An 18,278-nucleotide genomic window follows, 5' to 3' on the forward strand; every position below is an offset into this window, starting at 1 on the left:
AGCGGGAGACAGAAAATAAACTAAACCAGTGCCGGCTGGTGGCCAGTGCTACGAGAAGGCGAAGGCTGGAGAACTTTAACCTGGACCTTGTGGTGAGTCCTATGAGGATCTGGGGCAAAAGCACCTAGGGAGCTCACTCTGTGGTTAGGGAGTAGGAAGGCCCGTGTGGTGGAGCAGAGTGGGGGTGGGGGAGCAGGCAATGAGGGCAGAGGGGCCAGCCTGGCACAGAGTGGGGTCCAGAGTGCAGGGGGAAGCCTCAGGGCAGAGTGGAGAATGAGTTGGGGCAGATGGGCAGCAGGGGAACACAATGGGGATGGGCATCCGGCGGCAGTGAAGGCCGAGCAGGACAGGGGAGAGAAGGAGCAGTCTGATGGGTGTCTACTTGGCACAGAGGCTAGCAGGGATTCAGAGGCCTCTGAGAGCCCTCAGCAGCTGGAAAGGTGGAAGCAGACACACTTGATTCCGGGGCCCCCTCCCCCCCACCAACCCTCAGAACCTATCCCCACCCTCACTCCAGAGCCTCTGAATGAAACACCCTGGGCTTTCAGGTGCTTGAAGTGGGGAGTTGTTTGCATCTACACTGGAACGTTCTTCACAACCTCTGATATCCCGCAGGCTTGTGGATAATGATGGGCTCGGAGGCTGTGATGCCAGGAGGAAGGTCCTGGGCCAGGAAGCTCCAAGCAGGGCCCAGGCATCCATGTGGGGGTCAGTGGCCAGCACCTTCCCTTCAGCCTGCAGCCTGCTGATATGCAGGAGGAAATCCTGGTGGGTTCCTGTCGGGGGGAGCTGGCGGGGCCTCCTGACTGCTTTTAAAGCGCCTGCCCACTCCGCCCCGCCTGCCCACACTGTTCCTGCTTCCTCAAGCTCATTCCTCACACTGGCCACCCTGACTCTGTCCTACACAGCAAGCCAGCCAGCCACCACCAATCATGGCCGGGCCCCGGAGCCGCCTCCTGCTCGGCTTCCTGGCCCTCTTCCTGGCAGTATCCAGCTTCATCATGGGGCAGAAGGTGAGTGTGAGCTTGTCGCAGGCGGCCGTGGTATCCAGGACCTCCTGGCCAGTGGTGGGAGCAGGGAGGGAGCATGTCCAGATCAGATGCGGGGCTGGGGACACAGATGGTTCTTGTCTGACCTCCTCTGAGCTGGACAGAGGGCTGGGCTCTTGTGCCCACCTCCTCAGGCTGAGGTCTGTGTCTCGCCACTTGGGGTGGCAAGGATGTGTCAGCCTGCCCTCCTCTGTGTCCGGCTAGCCAGCCAGGTGACATGGGGGCAGCCATCCCAGAGCTCCCCAGCCCAAGGACAGGGTAAGGTACAGAGCCAGGTCCATCTCCCTGCCCACACTGCAGTCCAGTTCACCCTGGCTGGAGATAGGAGATGTGGTCACCCCAGCCCTCACAGGACTGACAAATCAAGAGGCTCATGTGGACACTGGGTGGGCATGCTACATGTGTGTGTGCATGTGTGCCTGTGTCCTGCCCCAAGGGTGCCCAGAGGAGGCGGGGGTCCACTCACCCCCAGGCCCTCTGGGCAAACAAGAGCCAGCAATAATGCCCTCGAGCCCAAGAGCTGCTGTTTATCAAGCGGACAGCTGGGCACACCTGACATTATCCCCTGAAATCATTCTGGCCCCTGAGAATGGGGCCCTATTGTTCTCTGCCTGAAGAAGCCAAGGCCCAAGGATGATAGGGGCAAGTCGTTTCCACTCTGGAGCCACGCTCTGGACCACTGTCTGCAATTCCCCATTGGCCACAAGGGAGGCCTGGACAGGGTCTGGGTGTGCGGCTCTCAGGTCCATGTAAGCCAGCCCCCTCCAGTCTGCCTGGATCTGTCTGCAGATCCACCCAATTCCCACAGTAGGGTCACTGTCCCAACTGGAGTTTCTGGAGGAGCCTCCCATCCAAGGTTTGGACTCACTATCCACTATCACCAGGCTGGGTCCTGCCTCCGCCTGAAGGATCCTCTCCTTTAAGGCCAAGTTCATCTGATACTCTGGGCAGCTGCTACTGTCCCCACATTGCTGATGGTGGACTGAGGTCCAGAGAAGGAAAGGACTTGCCCAGGATCCCACTACCAGACAGAACAAACACAGGGACTCAGGCCGTGTGCCACCATTGGGTGCTGTCTCATCCTCTTTATGGTCCCTCAGGGAAGGGGCAGGGACAAGGCCCTTACCAGAATTTCAGGGCCAGGTCAGGGTTGGGGACAGGCAGATCTGAGGCTGAAAAAGTGGCAGTGATGGTGGAATAGCCGAAGGCTTCAGGCTGTGCTAAGCCCCGCAGGTGGTTTCTGCTCCCTCCCTGCCTCAGTTTTGTCATAGGTACAATGCAAGGGAATTTCGAAGGCCACCTCCTCATGTTCTGGTCAGGGATTTGTTGTTGTTGGAGACCTTTGGCTCTGACCACCTAAGTCTGCATTCTGGGGCTGGGACTCATCCAGCCTGGGCCAGAGAAGAGGGTCCCAGGTCCCTGTCAGGGACACAGCAACGCCAGCCTCCCCTCACAATCCCTCAGTCCCTCAGCACTCCCAGCACTTTGTGTCAGGTGAGACCCACTGCAAACATTAGGAAACTAAGGCTCTGAGGGAAGGGGATGACTGCTGGGTCCCACAGCCGGTGAAGAGCAGAATCCATACACAGGACGTTTCAGGGAATATAAGCAGGGAAGGCTTCTTGGAGGAGGGGTACTTAACACCTGTCCATTCAACAGTTTTTCACCAGGCACCTCCTCTGCTAGGTGTGAGCTGCTGCTTATGGAGCCTGTGGTCTCAAGCTGAGGTTTGAAGGGAGAGGGGCATTGATCCAGGGCAAGGGGAAGTAGTTTGGGGGTCCCTTCCTCTCTGAGGAAGTATGGGTTCTGGACCCCAGCTTGGGAGAATTTCTTCCACCTTCTCACAACAGGTTTAACATTTTGTGCCTCGTCAACTTCCCCAGCAGTGTCTCTGTGGGGAGCTGGTGTTGTAAAGTCAATTCTGAATTAGGGCAGGGAGTGGGCAGCAACCCCCTGGCTCAGACAGTTCCCAAGGTGCCTTAGGGAAGGTGGAGATCTGATTCAGCCCTTGGTCGGGATCCAGGCTTAATCAGGACTAGCTGTGAGGTTGTGGGCTGGGCCTGGTGCTCTTAGGCCACCGGGCAAAGGGGCCTGAGTGCCCACTTCCAGGGAGGTCCCCAGAGAGGAATACAATTTGGCCACTCATTGTGCAGCCATCTTGTGCACTTTGCAGGTGCAGCACCTTGTGAACGTCCACCCCACCACAGGGCACAAGGCTACAACTTCCTCCCATGCCCTTAACTCACCCACGACTTGATGGAACTCCCTGACTCTGCCCAAGAGTGAGGACAGGGCTCTCTCACTGCCTCGAGCCCTTATCCAAGTCTGACCAATGTTCCTCTGAGAGCTGGTCCCCGGGCCACTAGTGATGGCACTGGCAGCTCTGGCTGGCTGGCCAGGTGGTCCTCAGGGGAGCCGGCTGAAGCTTTGCTCTAAGCCAGCAGCTGCCTGGCCCTGGAGTTACTCAACTTCCTAGTGACTCCCTGGCTCAGCTGTGGGGCCACAGCGCGTAGCCTCACAGCTCAGCCCGAAGCTGCCCACAGCAACTTCCCTCTTTGCAGACCACAAAGGCATGAGCGGAAAAGCCCAAATCACAGTAATGGAGAGAGACCCTGGGGCCCACATGCCAAAATAAAGTGTCGAGGCATTATTTCTCCTTTTCTCTTGCCGTGAGAGTCGTACATCTGTGGCTGGGTTCTAGGAAAGAGATGTTCTGAGTTCACCTCCCTTGGAGCAGAGTGTGCTCAGCATTTTTTAAATAAGAGCTTGTCAGCTTTTCCGGGCTGTGCCGCAAGCCCACAAAACCTCTCATCAAAAGGCACTTTCCTGTGGCCTTTTCTCCCACTGACAACCAGGAATTTAGCTTCTGTCCCCTTCAGGGTCAGTGCTATAGCTTATTGGGACTTTGCTGCCATAATGGTAGCCTCAGTGATGGTGGGCTTGGTGGAGCTGTGACAGGCCAGCCAGTGGGACAGAAGGCCCAGGGCTTTCTTGGCTCTCAGGTCACCATCTCTCCCCCTGCCCTACCCCTGTTTTCCGAGTCCTAGGGCCTCTCTGATTTCAGCACCCCTCACTGGCCTTACCACCATCCCCTCTCCAGCCTCTCCTCAGCTGTCTCTGCCCCGTCGCACACGGCCGTTTTCTCCTTCGAACTTCCTGGCCTTTGCCTCTCCTGTCCCCTCTGGTGGGAGCACTGCCCCTGCCCAATTCTCATGCATCCTTTTGGTCCCAACTCAATTGTCACCCCCCCGCAGGAAGCCCCCTGAGACCTCTCAGCCCCCTCACAGCCAGTACTCCCCATCCAGTGATTGGCAGTGGACCCATGGGTTCTGGCTGGCATGTGGGACTGTGGGCCAGGCCTGGACAAGGGCTCAGAGAATGTGACTGCTTGGCCTAAACTCATGCCCGCTCGTGCAGGCCAGCCTTGGGGTCTTGGGCCTGGTGTCTGGGTTTCTGACCATGGGGCAGCAGAGAGGGCCCTGGGCCGGCCGAGGGGATCATTTGGCAGTGAGATGGGGATATGCTCAGAGCAGAGAGCCAGCCCCATGGTACGTGGCCAAAGTCCACATCTTGCTTGTTCCCAAGGATGGAGGATGGCCTTGCCATGTTCTCCCAAACAGTGTCAGCCTGTCACTTGGTGTGGACTTTTAAATGAAAAGTGAACATGAGCACTAGGTTGAGTCTAGGTTCAAGTTCCTGGGTGGCTGTGGACAAGGGCCACCCACCCAGGATTCAGTTGGGCTGGGGAGGAACAGAAGGGCCAGATTCTCTTCCCATCAGAAGGCAGGTGGTGGCCTGGGCAGAGGTACGTGGCTGTGGACATAGGGCCACGCTGTGGCAAGGATGGCCTATGAGAGGCAAATTCCCCCCTGTCCTCACTGTATCCTGCTGAGTAGGCAGGAAACCAAGGCGGGGAGAGGGGTGCTAGGCCTCGCTGCATCAAGAGAGTCAGGACTCTGCAAGGAGCACAGGCCCCTCACTCCAAACCCCACATGTGGCCAGGTGAGGTCCCGACGCTGCGATGTGAAGACCAAGCTGGTCACGCGTATACCCTGCACCCCGTGCCCTGCCATCAAGAAGCGGGTGTGTCCCTCGGGCTGGCTTCGGGAGTTCCCAGAGAAGATCTCACAGGACTGCCGGTGGGGACCCACCCCATCCTTGTGGCTTCCAGGGGCATCTTGTGGGGTGGAAGGCAGCTAGGAGAGCCTGGCGGGCCTGGGGAGTGGGGCAGGGAGTCTCATCCGCATCTCGGCTGGCCCCTCCCATGGGAGAGACAGGCAGGGAGGAAGGAGCAGAAGGGTACGGGGCAAAGGGTGTTCATTGGGTGTCTGCTGTGGACCAGGCAGAGAGGAGGGAGGGGAGAGTAAGAGCCCGGGAACCCAGTGTGGGGAGACCACGGGGCATGGGGCAGAGGACAGCCCCTCCTATCACCCTGCCTGTCTTCTGTCCCCAGATACGAGGTGCAGCTGGGGGACTCTTTGTTGTCCATGAGCGGCTGTAGCCTGGAGTGCTGGAAGGACGTGGTTCAGAAGGCCTGCTGCCCTGGCTACTGGGGGTCCCAGTGCTATGGTACAGGGGAGGGTCCCACAGGCCACCTGTGTTCCCCTTCAACTGGCACAGTTTGGCCACCTGGCTCTGGCTACCCCCAGGGGAGGGACCAAGTTGGTCGGGGGAGGGCCCTGCCCAGAGCTACTGGGGTCAGGTGAATTGAGAGTTCTTGGGGCAGAGCTGAGTTCTGGGGGTATCCACAGAGTGCCCTGGGGGTGCTGAGACCCCGTGCCACGGCCATGGGACTTGCCTGGACGGCATAGACAGGAATGGGACCTGCGTGTGCCAGGTAAGGGCCCAGCAGGGCCAGGGTGGGAGGCCGTGGAGGGGCTGCACTGACTTGGTGCGTCCCTCTGCCAGGAAAACTTCAGTGGCTCAGCCTGTCAGGAGTGTAGAGACCCCAACCGGTTCGGGCCTGACTGCCAGTTGGGTGAGCACCAGTGGGGCAGGAGGGAGCAGCCAGCACCCACCTGGGGACCAGCAGGGACCCAGTCCCTATAACCAGCCCCTCCCAGACTCCCTTCCAGCTATTCAGCCTACACTTCCCCTCTAGGGACACACCTCCAGCCCTTGCACATGCCAACCTTGGGGGCCTCCCTGGACTCCTAGGCCAGGCCAGATGCCTCCCCTTGGGTCCCCCCACCCCTGTGGTCCTACATCACAACTCTGTGTTCTTGAGGTTGTGCCTGCTGGAACTACATTCTGGGAATGCAGAGGGCCGGGACTCAATGTCCCCATGTGCCTCTGGGTGAGGCTAGGTTCCCACCTCTCCCTGCTTGTCCCTCCCAGTGTGCAGCTGTGTGCATGGCGTGTGCCTCAATGGCCCGCTCGGGGATGGCAGCTGCCTGTGCTTTGCTGGATACACTGGACCCCGCTGTGACCAAGGTGAGCAGCTGCTGGGGTAGCAGGTCTTGGCAGTGGCCAGGGCAGGAGAGGCTGGCTGGATGGATGGAACCCGAGCCTCAGCATGGCCTCTGCTTGCAGCTTAATTTCTTTCAAAGTATGATAGGCACATAGCTGCTTGTCAGGAAGAAGATGACTCTGGAACCTTTGCTGGCCAGAGGCCCAGAGAGGGTGGAGCCCTGGCCAGAGACACAGCAAATTGGGCAGGGCATCTTCACTCCTGCGTTCCTCCCCAACCTGGGACTTGGAGCTGCCTCATTACTCTCCCTTCTCTATTCAGAGCTGCCCGTCTGCCAAGCCCTGAACTGTCCCCAGAACTCCCAGTGCTCTGCTGAGGCCCCCACCTGCCGCTGCCTGCCTGGCTACACCCAGCAGGGCAGCAAATGTGAAGGTATGTCTATGACCTAGAGGCCAGAGCCCAGCTCAGGAGGAGCAGGCGCTGGGAGGACATCTTTTTAAGCCAGCAAAACAGTGAGAGCTTACTATTTATAGGCAGGGAGAACTGTCCCAGAGGGTGGGGAATAGGGCCTGTCCCCAAGGTCTAGATCATCTTGCTCACCCCATTTTTGGCCCTCCTGGTTGGAGGCTGTGGAGAAGATGGGGCTGCTGGGCGCCCGGCTCACTGGGGCTCGCTCTCTGCCCTGACAGCCCTTGACCCTTGCCGGTCATCGCCCTGCTCTACCATTGCCCAGTGCTCTGTGAGCCCCAGGGGGCAGGCAGAGTGTCGCTGCCCTGAGAACTACTATGGTGATGGAACAGTGTGTATGCCCCAGGACCCATGCATCACCAACAATGGTGGCTGCCCCAGCAACTCCACCCTATGCCTGTACTGGAGGCCAGGCCAGGTGAGCTGGGGCCCTGGGCTGGGCCTGCCCCACAGTTCACCACTAGGCAAGTCATGGGCCTCCCAGGAGTTCAGCTGCCTCATTTGTAAAATGGGAAGTGGATGACAGCCCTCTTCTGGGAGGGCGGATGTGGGGGCCCAGCAGAGCTCTGTGGATGTGGCAGATGCCATGATTCTCATGGATGTGCTGCCACCCTCCTGCCCCTGCTGGGTGGCCCAGGTCTCCTGCTCATGTAAGCCGGGCCTGGTCAGCATCAACAACAATCCCTCCGCCGGCTGCTTTGCCTACTGCTTCCCCTATTCCTGTGACCGGTCAGCCACCTGCCAGGTGACCCCTGATGGAACAACCAGGTGGGCATAGGGGCCTCAGGCTGGGCACCGGGGACAGAGCAGAAAGGGTGGGCTGGGCAGGGACAAATGTGTGCACCTCAAGGGCCCTGTGGGGATGGTGGGTGAGGGCCAGGATGGGGAGCCTGGCCACGCCCCCTGCCCTCACCAGATCTACCCATGCCCCTAGCTGCGTGTGCAAGGAGGGCGAGGTGGGGGATGGGCGTGCCTGCTACGGACACCTGCTCCATGAGGTGCAGAAGGCCAGCCAGATAAACATGATGTTCCTGCGGCTGAGAGTGACCCTCGACATGCTGGGTGTGTGACCCCACCACCTGCCTGAGATCTGCCCCTTGGCCCCAGCATTGTTGGCAGGGTTGGAGGGGCTGACGCTCCAGAGATGCCTTGTTTCTCTGCCCAAGAGCAGTGGATGCAGAGAATGGGCTGTGATGGGGTTCATGATGAAGGTGGGAACTAGTCCCCCAGATCCTGATGTCCCCTTTTACCCTAGATCTAGAGCCGACACCCCTACCCCAACTCCTCCAAAACCCAAAACTGAAGCCTGAGGGCCTCCCCAGACCCATTCTGATGCACCCTCTCCTGCCTCCAGACAAGGGCTGCCGGGAGATCCTCACCACTTCGGGCCCATTCACCGTGCTGGCGCCGTCCATATCCTCCAGGACCATAAACGTGAGGCCCTGCCTTTCGAGGAGCTGGCCTCTAGCTCTGGCCTCCTCCCTTGCCCCAGCCCCAGGCTTCAGGGCTGTTAACCACCCCCCTCTCCACCCCAGTAAACACCCCGGGGGACTGAGGCCTGGGAAGCCACCTGTCTCCTCTGTTGCTCAGGCAGCGTGGCCTGAAGCGGACTGCCTATCCTGGGCCCACTCGACACCCCAGCCCCCTTGCGCCCGCAGGCCTCCCTTGCCCAGAAGCTCTGTAGACAGCACATCATCCCAGGGCAGCACCTGCTAGAGGAATCAGGGACCCGGTCTACACGCACGTGGTGGACACTGGCTGGGCAGGAGATCACAGTCACTTTCAACCGCTTCAGGGTAAGCAGGGACCTCAGCCTGGGGGCCAGAGGAGTCACAGGGGTGGGGAGCACAGCCTGGACAAAGTGGGTGTGAAGGTGGGACTCTGGTCAAGTGTGGGCATTTGCAGTCCGAGCCAGAGGTCTCATGTCTCGGCAGAAATACACCTACCAGTACAAAGACCAGCCCCAGCAGACATTCACCATCCACAAAGCCAACTACCCAGCAGCCAACGGCGTCTTCCACATGGTCACTGCCCTGCGGTGGCAGCCCCCACCGGAGCTCCCTGAGGACCCCACGGTAAGCTGGTGCCCTCCCCTCCCTGCCCGTTGCCTCTGGGTGGCCTCTGACATCCACTGAGTTCCAAGAGGCAGTCTGGGCCGGGGCTGGAGCACAGCTCCTTCCCCTCTGGGGCCCTCATGCTTGTCCCCTCCTACAGAGGACCATCAGCCAGATCCTTGCCTCCACCGAGGCCTTCTCCCGGTTTGAAACCATCCTTGAGGTGAGTCTCAGGGAAAGGTCCTAGCCCATCTGATCTCTGGGGCCAGGATCCCCTCATTGTCCAGAATTTGACCCTCAGTGATCTGGGCTTCTGCATTAGCACAGGCCTTTGCCCACACATCCATCCTAGAACCTACCCGTCACCATCCTGAGGCTCTGTGGCAGCATGAACCTATTGCCAGTGTCTCCCACTTACACTGGTGGGGCTTCCCTGGGGACTAAGGGCTGCAGGGCCCAGGCAGGGCTCAGAGGTGGCGGCTGGCCACGGAGCCCCCTGAGTCGCCTTCTCACCACCACAGAACTGTGGGCTGCCCTCTTTCCTGGATGGGCCTGGGCCCTTCACAGTCTTTGCCCCCAGCAATGAGGCAGTGGATGGCTTGCGGGATGGCCGCCTGGTCTACCTCTTCACGGCGGTAAGCTTTCTGGGGAGAAGGGGCTGGGGATATGGGGCACCAGAGCTTCTAGCAGCCCAGCGCTCTCTCCTGTCAGGGTCTCTCCAAACTGCAGGAGCTCGTGAGGTACCACGTTTACAGCCACGGCCAGGTGAGAGGTCCTGTGGGAGGGGGGCTGGCTTGCACCTGCTGCTAGGCTATGAGAGGGTTTATGTGTTCCAATCTTTCCAGGGATCCCTTCTCCTCTCCACACCTATCTGGAGTCTTATAGTGCAGAGGAGAGCCTGGGGACTAAGCCAGTAGCTACAAGTCCCCTGGGCAGGACTGGGAGTGGCCCCAGTGCTGTGGCCAGTACCCGGTCTAAGCCACCCTCTCCTCCACCTAGCTGACTGTTGAGAAGCTCATCTCCAAGGGCCGTGTCCTCACCATGGCAAACCAGGTCCTGGCTGTGAACATTTCTGAGGAGGTGAGCATCACAGCACCTGGGATGGACCACTGGAGGGGCTGGAGATGACCAGCCAGGTGCTGAGCATCTTTTGGACCCATCTTCGCTCCCCAAGCCCTGCAGTGGGCAAGCCTTGGTGGGGTCATGTGGGAGCAGGCATAGATCGAATCCTTCTCTTGGGGCCCAGCAAGCTGGGAGGGCTCCAAAGAGAAGGAGGGTGAGCACACGGGGGAGGGGGGGTTCCACACGGCATAAACACATGGGTCAGAGTGTGGAGGCAGCTGGTTCTGCCAGAGCAGGAGATGTTGTCAGGGAGAGGGAAGAAGAGGTAGCTGGCGGGCTGGGCCTTCGACAGCACACGGAGTGTAGAGATGGGGGCCAGACCAAGGATGCACGCTGGGCTCTGCTACAGGGACGCATCCTGCTGGGACCTGAGGGCGTCCCACTACGGAGAGTGGATGTGCTGGCTGCCAACGGTGTGATCCACATGCTGGAGGGCATCCTGCTGCCCCCCACCATCCTGCCCATCCTGCCCAAGATCTGCAACGAGGAGCAGCACAAGGTCGTGGCGGTGAGACGAGACCCCAGCCCTCCTTGTGTGAGCTCATCTTCCCGGGGGCGGAGGGCTTTTTCCGTTCTCCCCAAGTGAGTGGGTGGGCTGGTGGTGGCTCTGGGGCTCGGGCGCATTCCCCACGGTTCCACCTAGATGCCCCACAGCCAGCCGTCAGTAGTCCTACTGATTGTCCCTTTGCCATCACTCCTGCATCTCCAGCCCTGTCCCCAGCCTCCCTGCCCAGGCCTGTGCTGCTCTCCCATGATGCTCTCCCACCACAGGGCTTTGCCTGTGCTGTTTCCTCTGCCTGGAACACCATCCCCTGGTCCTGAGCTGACTCCTTCCCAGACTTCAGGCGTTAGCTCAGTGCCAATTCCTTAGTGTTTGCTGAATAAATAAACCATGATTCACCCTTTTCCCTGCTCCCCTGCCCCACCCAGGGCTCCTGTGTGGACTGCCAAGCCCTGAACACCAGCATGTGCCCCCCCAACAGCACGAAGCTGGTGAGCATCCCTTGGCCCAGCCCTTGGGGCTGACTCCTGGCTGCCCAGCAAGTTTTCTGCCCTATGCCAGGGTGGGGAAGCAGGGCTGGGAGGCTTGGCTGGACCCGGAGGCTCAGCCCCACTGACAGTGGGAGTGCTGGGCCCAGGGGGCTGAGGTCCCTTGACCAGGGCTGCCTGGTGAAGGGGACCAGCCTGGGAGCCATGCCTGCTGACCAGCCTGGCACCGCCCACCTAGGACATCTCCCCTGAGGAGTGTGTCTACATCCATGACCCTACCGGACTCAACGTCCTGAAGAAGGGCTGTGCCCACTATTGCAACCAGACCATCCTGGTGAGCCTGGGCACGGGGCACTCACCCCCCTGGGGCCCTGGGGCACTTGCTTCTCCTCTGGGATCCCCAGACTGGGGCTGGGCGGGCTGCCATCCTCCAAGAGCTGTGCTGCACATCAGTGGTAGAGAAGGGGTGTCAGAGGGGCCTCACCCACCCCCTTGCTCTAGACCTTGGACCAGGGAGCAGAAGCAGCCTGGCCAGGAGGTATGGCATGGCTCCGGACAGATCCTTAGATGTGTTCTCTCTTATAGAAACCTGGCTGCTGCAAAGGGTTTTTTGGACCTGACTGTGCACAGTGTCCTGGGGGCTTCTCCAACCCCTGCTATGGCCAAGGCAATGTGAGTTTCCTTCTTCCCTGGGGTGAGGGATGGGGGCAACAAGTGCTCCTTCCTGAGTTGGCCGGTGACTGGCTCTGTGTCTGAGCAAAGCCTGCCTCTAGCCTCGGGTTCTTCACATCTTGACATGGAAATTGGACCAAATTATGTCTATTTATTTTTTTTTGTTTTTACAGTTACACCTATGGCATATGGAAGTTCCCAGGTTAGGGGGCGAATTAGAGCTGCAGCTGAGGCCTGCACCACAACCACAGCAATGCCAGATCCAAGCCAAGTCTGCCACATACACCACAGCAACACCAGATCTTTAACCCACTGAGCAAGGCCAGGGATCTAACCTGCATCCTCACTGACACTATTTCAGATGCTTAACCTACTAAGCTGCAAAAGGAACTTTCATTTTTACTATTTTAATTAGAAATAATTAATTAATTAAATATAATTAATAATTAATTAATACATTGTTACATCTATTTTTATAAAGGCTATTTGTCAGTAGTTTTCTTTTGTGTTGTGTTTTTGCCACTTTGTAATATGAGGGTTGCTCTAGCATCTGGCTATGGAAGGACAAAGGAGTTACCTGTCTCTGGGTTAAACAGAAGTCACCTGTGAAACCTGCAGGACCAGATGCCTTTTAAGCACTGGTTCTTTGGCAGCAATAGTGATTTGGAAGGTCTCTTCCAGGGGAAGAGAGTCAGAGTCAGCCTGTGGGGAGAGAAGGGGGTGTTGGGGGAGAGGATGTGGATAATCCCCTCCCTGTGACTGATCCTGCCTCTTGGCCACCCCCAGTGCAGTGATGGGGTCCAGGGCAATGGGGCCTGCCTCTGCTTCCCAGACTACAAGGGTGTCGCCTGCCATATCTGTTCGAACCCAAACAAACATGGAGTTCAGTGCCAGGAAGGTGAGTGGTCCTGGTCCATGTTCCCTGCCAGGGAGAAAAAGGGTCTGTTTGGTGGGGGGTGGGGGGGGGTGGCAGGAGCTGGGGACTCCCAAGAAGGGAAATAGAGCCTCAGGAGAAAGGGTTAAGGCCAGTGGTCATGAAGAAGGTTTTGGAAACAGAAGTAAATGTCTCCTTCGCTCATGCCAGGAAGAAAACCTCAGCTTAATAGAAAGCATACAGGATTTGGGTCAGACACACAGAAGAACTTCTTGATGGTGGTGCTGGGAGCAGGGCAGGTAGAATAAGGTGACATGACATAGTGAATGCCCTCTCATGGCTTCCTTTCACCCATCCAGTCTGGGACAACCTTTGATTTTGTGACCCTGCAGTCAAATCTATCCTGGCTGCCCCATTGCTAGTGGTGCCCAGCTGCATCCGGGCTCCTAGCCAGCCCTGCCCCTGCCTCAGTTTCCCTGCTTCATCTTCCTGCAGACTGCGGCTGTGTCCATGGTCTATGTGACAACCGTCCAGGCAGTGGGGGTGTGTGCCAGCATGGCACATGTGCCCCGGGCTTCGGTGGTCGCTTCTGCAATGAGTCCATGATGAACTGTGGGCCCACAGAACAGGCCCAGCAGTGCCATCCGCTGGCCCGCTGTGTTAACCAGGGGGGTGTTGCCAGGTAAGTGTGCACATGTCTTCCCTGCCCTGTGCGTGACCGTGCTTGTCAGTTTGCGCTGAGCTTCCAGAGGCTCATCGAGGCTCCTCATGCACCCCCCAGGTGTCTCTGTGTCGATGGCTTTGAGGGCGACGGCTTTTCCTGCACACCCATCCACCCCTGCTCCCGCCCAGACAGGGGCGGATGCTCGGAGAATGTCAGTCTGGCCCCTTCCCTGATGTCCCCACCCAGGGGTGAGAGGTGGGACTCCCTTGTCCTCTGCCTGCCCCTGGCAGAACTGAGTCTTGCGTCTGTGGCTCTCACAGGCTCAGTGTGTCCCTGGGGCCCAGGGAACCCACCACTGCACCTGCAACAAAGGCTGGAGTGGGGATGGTCGTGTCTGCGTGGCCATCAACGAGTGTGAGCTGGATGTGCGAGGCGGCTGCCATGCTGACGCCCTCTGCAGCTATGTGGGTCCCGGGCAGGTGAGGTGCAAGGGACCCCAAGAGAGCAAGGTGGGGTGGGGGACTCTCTCCTGAGCCCATGTGACTCTAGGAATGTCCACTCCAAGATCTCAAGCTCAAGGTCTCAAACATCAGACACAAATGAACATCCAGCCCTGAAATACTGTACAGTCTGGAAGTAGCGGATAGGTGCTGGAAGCAACGTGAAGGTCACAATAGTTGTAAAGGAAGCCATGTGCCAGTGCCAGTCTAAGGCTGTGACTCCTATCTCTCAGTGATGTGGACTCTCCTAACCGAGAATCTACGAGTTCTCTGCTCTAAGTGGCCACTGCGGCCACTGGCTGCTGACAGCACATTCACACACTGGCTGGTTTCCCACATGTCACTGAGCACCTGTTATGTACTAGTTGCTACTGAGATTTAGGAATTCAATACTGAGCAAAGCAGAGAGAGACCCCTATCCAAGGGGAGTGATTTCCTCAAATCTTTAGACTCATGGAGCTCTGTGTTCAGACTCGAGTCACAGGATCTTAGACCCTGGAGCCTTCCACATGCAGCCCATCAGGCCTGATGAGCCAGAGGATGGGCTGGCATTGAAGAAGCTAATACACACTTAGGAATCTGACTGGCTCAGGGTCAGCCTCCACGTGGCCCAGGCCTGTACAGGGACCTGCGGGGCTCCCTGTCTTCCTGCTCCATGATGGCCCAGCACACCGGCCTTGGGGCCTCAGCCGTGAGAACTCAGATGGGCTTGAGAGCTGGTGTTGCGAGTGCATCAGGAGCTTTAAAGTGCAGACCTGAGGTGGAATAAGGAGGTGGAAATGTCCCAGCATGCAAAGAGGGGCCACTGAGATGCGAGAGTCTTACTCTTGGCTCACCTCCAGGGTGGACAAGCCCAGGGACACTGGCATTGAGCGGGCGGGACCAGGACAGCCAAGCGGGGTGGCTGGTGGGCTTGGAGGTGGGATCCGAGCACCATCCCTGGGGCTGGCCTTGGCAAAACCTGCCCACTCGCCACACACGGCTGACCTCAACAGCCTGGCAGGGCTCAGGTCTGAGAGCCAAGTGGTGCCGTGTCTCCAAGGATGTCTCCTTGCCTCGGACTCCTCCCAGGAGCCGCCTCCCCTAAGGGCCTCAGTCAACATGTCTAGAACATGAAGCTCCAAGAGTGGGGCTGGGGGGAACGCCTCTGGGGTCTGAGCAGGCCTTCCAAGGGAAATGCGCCCATCGAGAGCTGAGCAGTGGACGAGGAAGAGGTTTCGTGCCTCTGGTGAGATGAAGCCCTCTGCTCCCCATCCTCTCCAGAGCCGGTGCACCTGCAAGCTGGGATTCGCAGGGGATGGCTACATGTGCAGTCCCATTGACCCCTGCCGGGCAGGCAACGGAGGCTGCCATGACCTGGTGAGCAGGGAGCGGGCTCTGGGCCCAGGGGAGCCTTCAGGGATAGGCCTCAGCTGCAGCACTGTCCCCGTCTCTGGTCGGGATTGGGATCTTTCTTTCTTTTTTTTTTTTTTTTTTGTCTTTTGTCTTTTGTCCTTTTAGGGCTGCACCTGAGGCATATGGAGGTTCCCAGGCTAGGGGTCTAATCAGAGCTGTAGCCGCTATCCTATGCCAGAGCCACAGCAATGCGGGATCCGAGCTGCGTCTTCAACCTACACCACAGCTCACAGCAATGCCGGATCCTTAACCCCCTGAGCGAGGCCAGGGATTGAATCTGCAACCTCATGTTTCCTAGTCGGATTCATTTCCGCTGCACCATGATGGGAACTCCGGGATTGAGATCTTTCTAAACCTCAAGACCAAACCTGTCACCTGCTCACCCACAGGACAGAGCTTTTGTTCCTCCTTATGAGGCCCCAGCCCCTGCCCCCCACCCCTGACTCATGTTCCTCCAGCTGCTCCAAACTCCTTGCTGTCCCTGACCTCCCTCTGCTCTAACACTGCCACCCCTCTGCCTGTGTATTCCAGAAGGCCTCCTTCATGGCATCTTGGGCTCCTCCTGCTCTTAGTTCAGGCCTCTCCTGGGGGCCCAGGGCCTCCTGGGTGCTCCCACACACCCTGGGCTTCTCTGAGTCCCCTGTCATACAGGGTGGGGGTAACTCATGTCAGATGCTCAGTGGTGTTGGAGAGCAGGGCCAGGGACAGCAAAGGAGGAACGTGCATAGGGACTGGATGGATGGAGAGACAGATGGTGGGGAGGGGTAGCCGGACAGGCAGACAGCAGGAGGAGGGGCCAGGGTGAACAGGGAGATGGAGGATGTGTGCTGTCCCACTTGCCACATGGGTGCTGAATGGAAGCTGTGTCTCTCTGCCCCCCCCCAACCACAGGCCACCTGCAGGGCAGTGGGGGGAGGTCAGCGGGTCTGCACATGCCCCCCTGGCTATGGGGGTGATGGCTTCAGCTGCTATGGAAACATATTCCAGGTGAGTGGTTCCTTATGCTTGCAGAGGAGCACTGCCATGTCTTCGTGGGAAGGGGCTGTCCTCAGGGTCCTGGTGGGAGGGGACTCAAGTTTGTCCCTGGACTGTGATGTCAGATTTTTCCCTCCTCTCAGGAGTTGGAGGCAAATGCCCACTTCTCTGTCTTCTATCAGTGGATCAAGGTAGGACTGGGGGCTCAAACCCAGGAGGCCACGTAATAGCTCCACGGGCTGGGGGCTGGGGGCAGACCTGGAGGCTGGGAGAGGTGACTTCATCACTCCTGTCCCCCTGCACATTGTGCACAGGGGGCCGGCATCACTCTTCCTGCTGACAGCCGAGTCACAGCCCTGGTGCCCTCCGAATCTGCCATCAGTAGGCTTAGCCCTGAGGACCAGGCTTTCTGGCTGCAGCCAAGGATGCTGCCACAACTGGTCAGGTGCGCTGCTGGGGCTGGGCTGTGGGAGGGGCTTTCATGTGAGACCAGCCCCTCCCTTGAGGTTCTCAGCCTAGCATGCATCCACCCTTTGGGATGGAGCCCAGTTCCAGGGGTCTCTGTAGGTTACACTAACCTGGTTCCACGGCCCCTCTAAACTGGGCCCCCTCAGGGCCCATTTTCTCCAGGGCGCCCTCTCTGAGGAGGAGCTGGCCCGGCTGGACGGGCAGAGTGTAGCCACCCTGAGCCCCACCCTGCGCTGGGAGATCCGCAACATCAGCGGGGTATGTGGTGAACTCTGGGCAGAAGAAGGGACCATATGGGGCTGAGGCTGGGGCTGGGGGGCTCGAGTGGCTGCGGGCTTCGCAGCCTGGGGTCCCAGGGGATGAGATCAGGTACCCTTGCCGTGCCCAGGGCTAAGGTCAGAGGGTATGCTCACAACACACATGCTGCTGGGCAGTGTCTGTGGGCCAGAGTGACTGCCCTGCCAGGGGCTGTCTGTCCATCTTTGTCTGCATGTGCACACCTGTCTCTTTCATGTGTGGGCCCTAGGGAGGGTCTGTGTGCCCATCTGGTAGGTCCTGAGTCTGAAGGTGTCTGGGTCAGGCTGGGTGCCCGTGTGCCCAGCAGCCTCTCTATTGGTACTACACCCACTCTTAAGTGTCTACCTGTGTCCACCTGAACCCTGCCTGCTGCTTTCCAGAGGGTCTGGGTGCAGAACGCCAGCGTGGATGTGGCTGACCTCCTTGCCACCAACGGTGTCCTCCACATCCTCAGTCAGGTATGGCCAGAAGGCTGTGTGTGCAGAAAACTTATCAGGCAGGCCCAGAGGCAAGGACATACTGACCAGCCCCAATGCTCTGTGCCAGGTCTTACTGCCTCCAAGAGGGGATGTGCTGGGTGGGCAGGGGTTGCTGCAGCAGCTGGACTCCGTGCCTGCCTTCCACCTGTTCCGGGAGCTGCTGCAGGTAAGGGCGAGGGGAGAGGAGGGAGTGCCTGGTCGGGGGCCCCCTCCCCAGGTGAGGTCAGAGCTGCTGGCTCCTGGGGTCAGGACTGAGGGCCATCATGCCCATCTGTGACGCCTGCCCCTGCCCCCAGCGCCACAGGCTGGTACCCCAGATCGAGGCTGCCACTGCTTACACCATCTTCGTGCCAACCAACCGCTCTCTGGAAGCCCAGGCCAATAGCAGCAACCTGGTGAGATCGCGAGGATGGGGGCCCCCATGGGGGGAGGGTGAGCCCCCCATCCCATGGCAAAGGGACGCAGCAGCGGACACACTGTCCAGGGCACTTGGTAGTCCTGCAGCCCCTGAGATTCTCCTTCCTGCTCCAGGATGCTGACGCAGTGCGTCACCACGTGATCCTGGGGGAGGCGCTCTCCATGGAGGCCCTGCGGAGGGGGGGACACCGAAACTCCCTCCTGGGCCCCGCCCACTGGCTTGTCTTCTACAACCATAGCAGCGAGGTTGGTGTAGGGAGGCAGCCAAGGAGACCCTTCCCCAGGCACCCTGCTCTTGAATATCCCTTGTCTTTAGTTTCGCCACCTGGGGGCCTCCTACCTCTGCTCCAGGGTCTGCCCATCATGGGAGCCCCTGGTCCATGGAGATACCCCAGGCCTGGGGTGTCTCCCTGGCCTGTAGCCCCAAGGGGCAGGGGTGGTGGT

At 59.1% G+C, this 18,278-nt stretch overlaps 1 protein-coding gene across 2 annotated transcripts in view; it reads left to right on the forward strand.

Annotated features, from left to right (window-relative positions):
* The window catches only part of STAB1 (stabilin 1), a 27,784-nt gene continuing 9,506 nt past the window's right edge, over positions 1 to 18,278 (forward strand). The window contains exons 1-36 of one of the 2 annotated variants that reach the window (XM_047776226.1): positions 1 to 92; positions 616 to 768; positions 909 to 1,013; positions 5,052 to 5,188; positions 5,503 to 5,618; positions 5,801 to 5,886; positions 5,958 to 6,027; positions 6,387 to 6,482; positions 6,781 to 6,891; positions 7,149 to 7,345; positions 7,565 to 7,695; positions 7,862 to 7,989; positions 8,282 to 8,361; positions 8,586 to 8,723; positions 8,862 to 9,002; positions 9,142 to 9,204; positions 9,503 to 9,616; positions 9,693 to 9,746; positions 9,981 to 10,061; positions 10,453 to 10,611; positions 11,034 to 11,096; positions 11,332 to 11,427; positions 11,679 to 11,765; positions 12,552 to 12,663; positions 13,135 to 13,321; positions 13,421 to 13,514; positions 13,624 to 13,782; positions 15,067 to 15,162; positions 16,090 to 16,185; positions 16,317 to 16,364; positions 16,488 to 16,618; positions 16,788 to 16,899; positions 17,319 to 17,396; positions 17,485 to 17,583; positions 17,714 to 17,812; positions 17,949 to 18,080. In XM_047776226.1, the coding sequence (XP_047632182.1) occupies positions 751 to 768; positions 909 to 1,013; positions 5,052 to 5,188; positions 5,503 to 5,618; positions 5,801 to 5,886; positions 5,958 to 6,027; positions 6,387 to 6,482; positions 6,781 to 6,891; positions 7,149 to 7,345; positions 7,565 to 7,695; positions 7,862 to 7,989; positions 8,282 to 8,361; positions 8,586 to 8,723; positions 8,862 to 9,002; positions 9,142 to 9,204; positions 9,503 to 9,616; positions 9,693 to 9,746; positions 9,981 to 10,061; positions 10,453 to 10,611; positions 11,034 to 11,096; positions 11,332 to 11,427; positions 11,679 to 11,765; positions 12,552 to 12,663; positions 13,135 to 13,321; positions 13,421 to 13,514; positions 13,624 to 13,782; positions 15,067 to 15,162; positions 16,090 to 16,185; positions 16,317 to 16,364; positions 16,488 to 16,618; positions 16,788 to 16,899; positions 17,319 to 17,396; positions 17,485 to 17,583; positions 17,714 to 17,812; positions 17,949 to 18,080 (3,714 nt within the window). In that variant the 5' untranslated portion in view covers positions 1 to 92; positions 616 to 750. The remainder of the gene's footprint in view (positions 93 to 615; positions 769 to 908; positions 1,014 to 5,051; positions 5,189 to 5,502; positions 5,619 to 5,800; positions 5,887 to 5,957; positions 6,028 to 6,386; positions 6,483 to 6,780; positions 6,892 to 7,148; positions 7,346 to 7,564; positions 7,696 to 7,861; positions 7,990 to 8,281; positions 8,362 to 8,585; positions 8,724 to 8,861; positions 9,003 to 9,141; positions 9,205 to 9,502; positions 9,617 to 9,692; positions 9,747 to 9,980; positions 10,062 to 10,452; positions 10,612 to 11,033; positions 11,097 to 11,331; positions 11,428 to 11,678; positions 11,766 to 12,551; positions 12,664 to 13,134; positions 13,322 to 13,420; positions 13,515 to 13,623; positions 13,783 to 15,066; positions 15,163 to 16,089; positions 16,186 to 16,316; positions 16,365 to 16,487; positions 16,619 to 16,787; positions 16,900 to 17,318; positions 17,397 to 17,484; positions 17,584 to 17,713; positions 17,813 to 17,948; positions 18,081 to 18,278) is intronic. The other variant, XM_047776232.1, reaches the window with a different exon arrangement.

The sequence above is a fragment of the Phacochoerus africanus genome, chromosome 1 (genome assembly GCF_016906955.1).
Source record: "Phacochoerus africanus isolate WHEZ1 chromosome 1, ROS_Pafr_v1, whole genome shotgun sequence".
Lineage (NCBI taxonomy): Eukaryota > Metazoa > Chordata > Mammalia > Artiodactyla > Suidae > Phacochoerus > Phacochoerus africanus.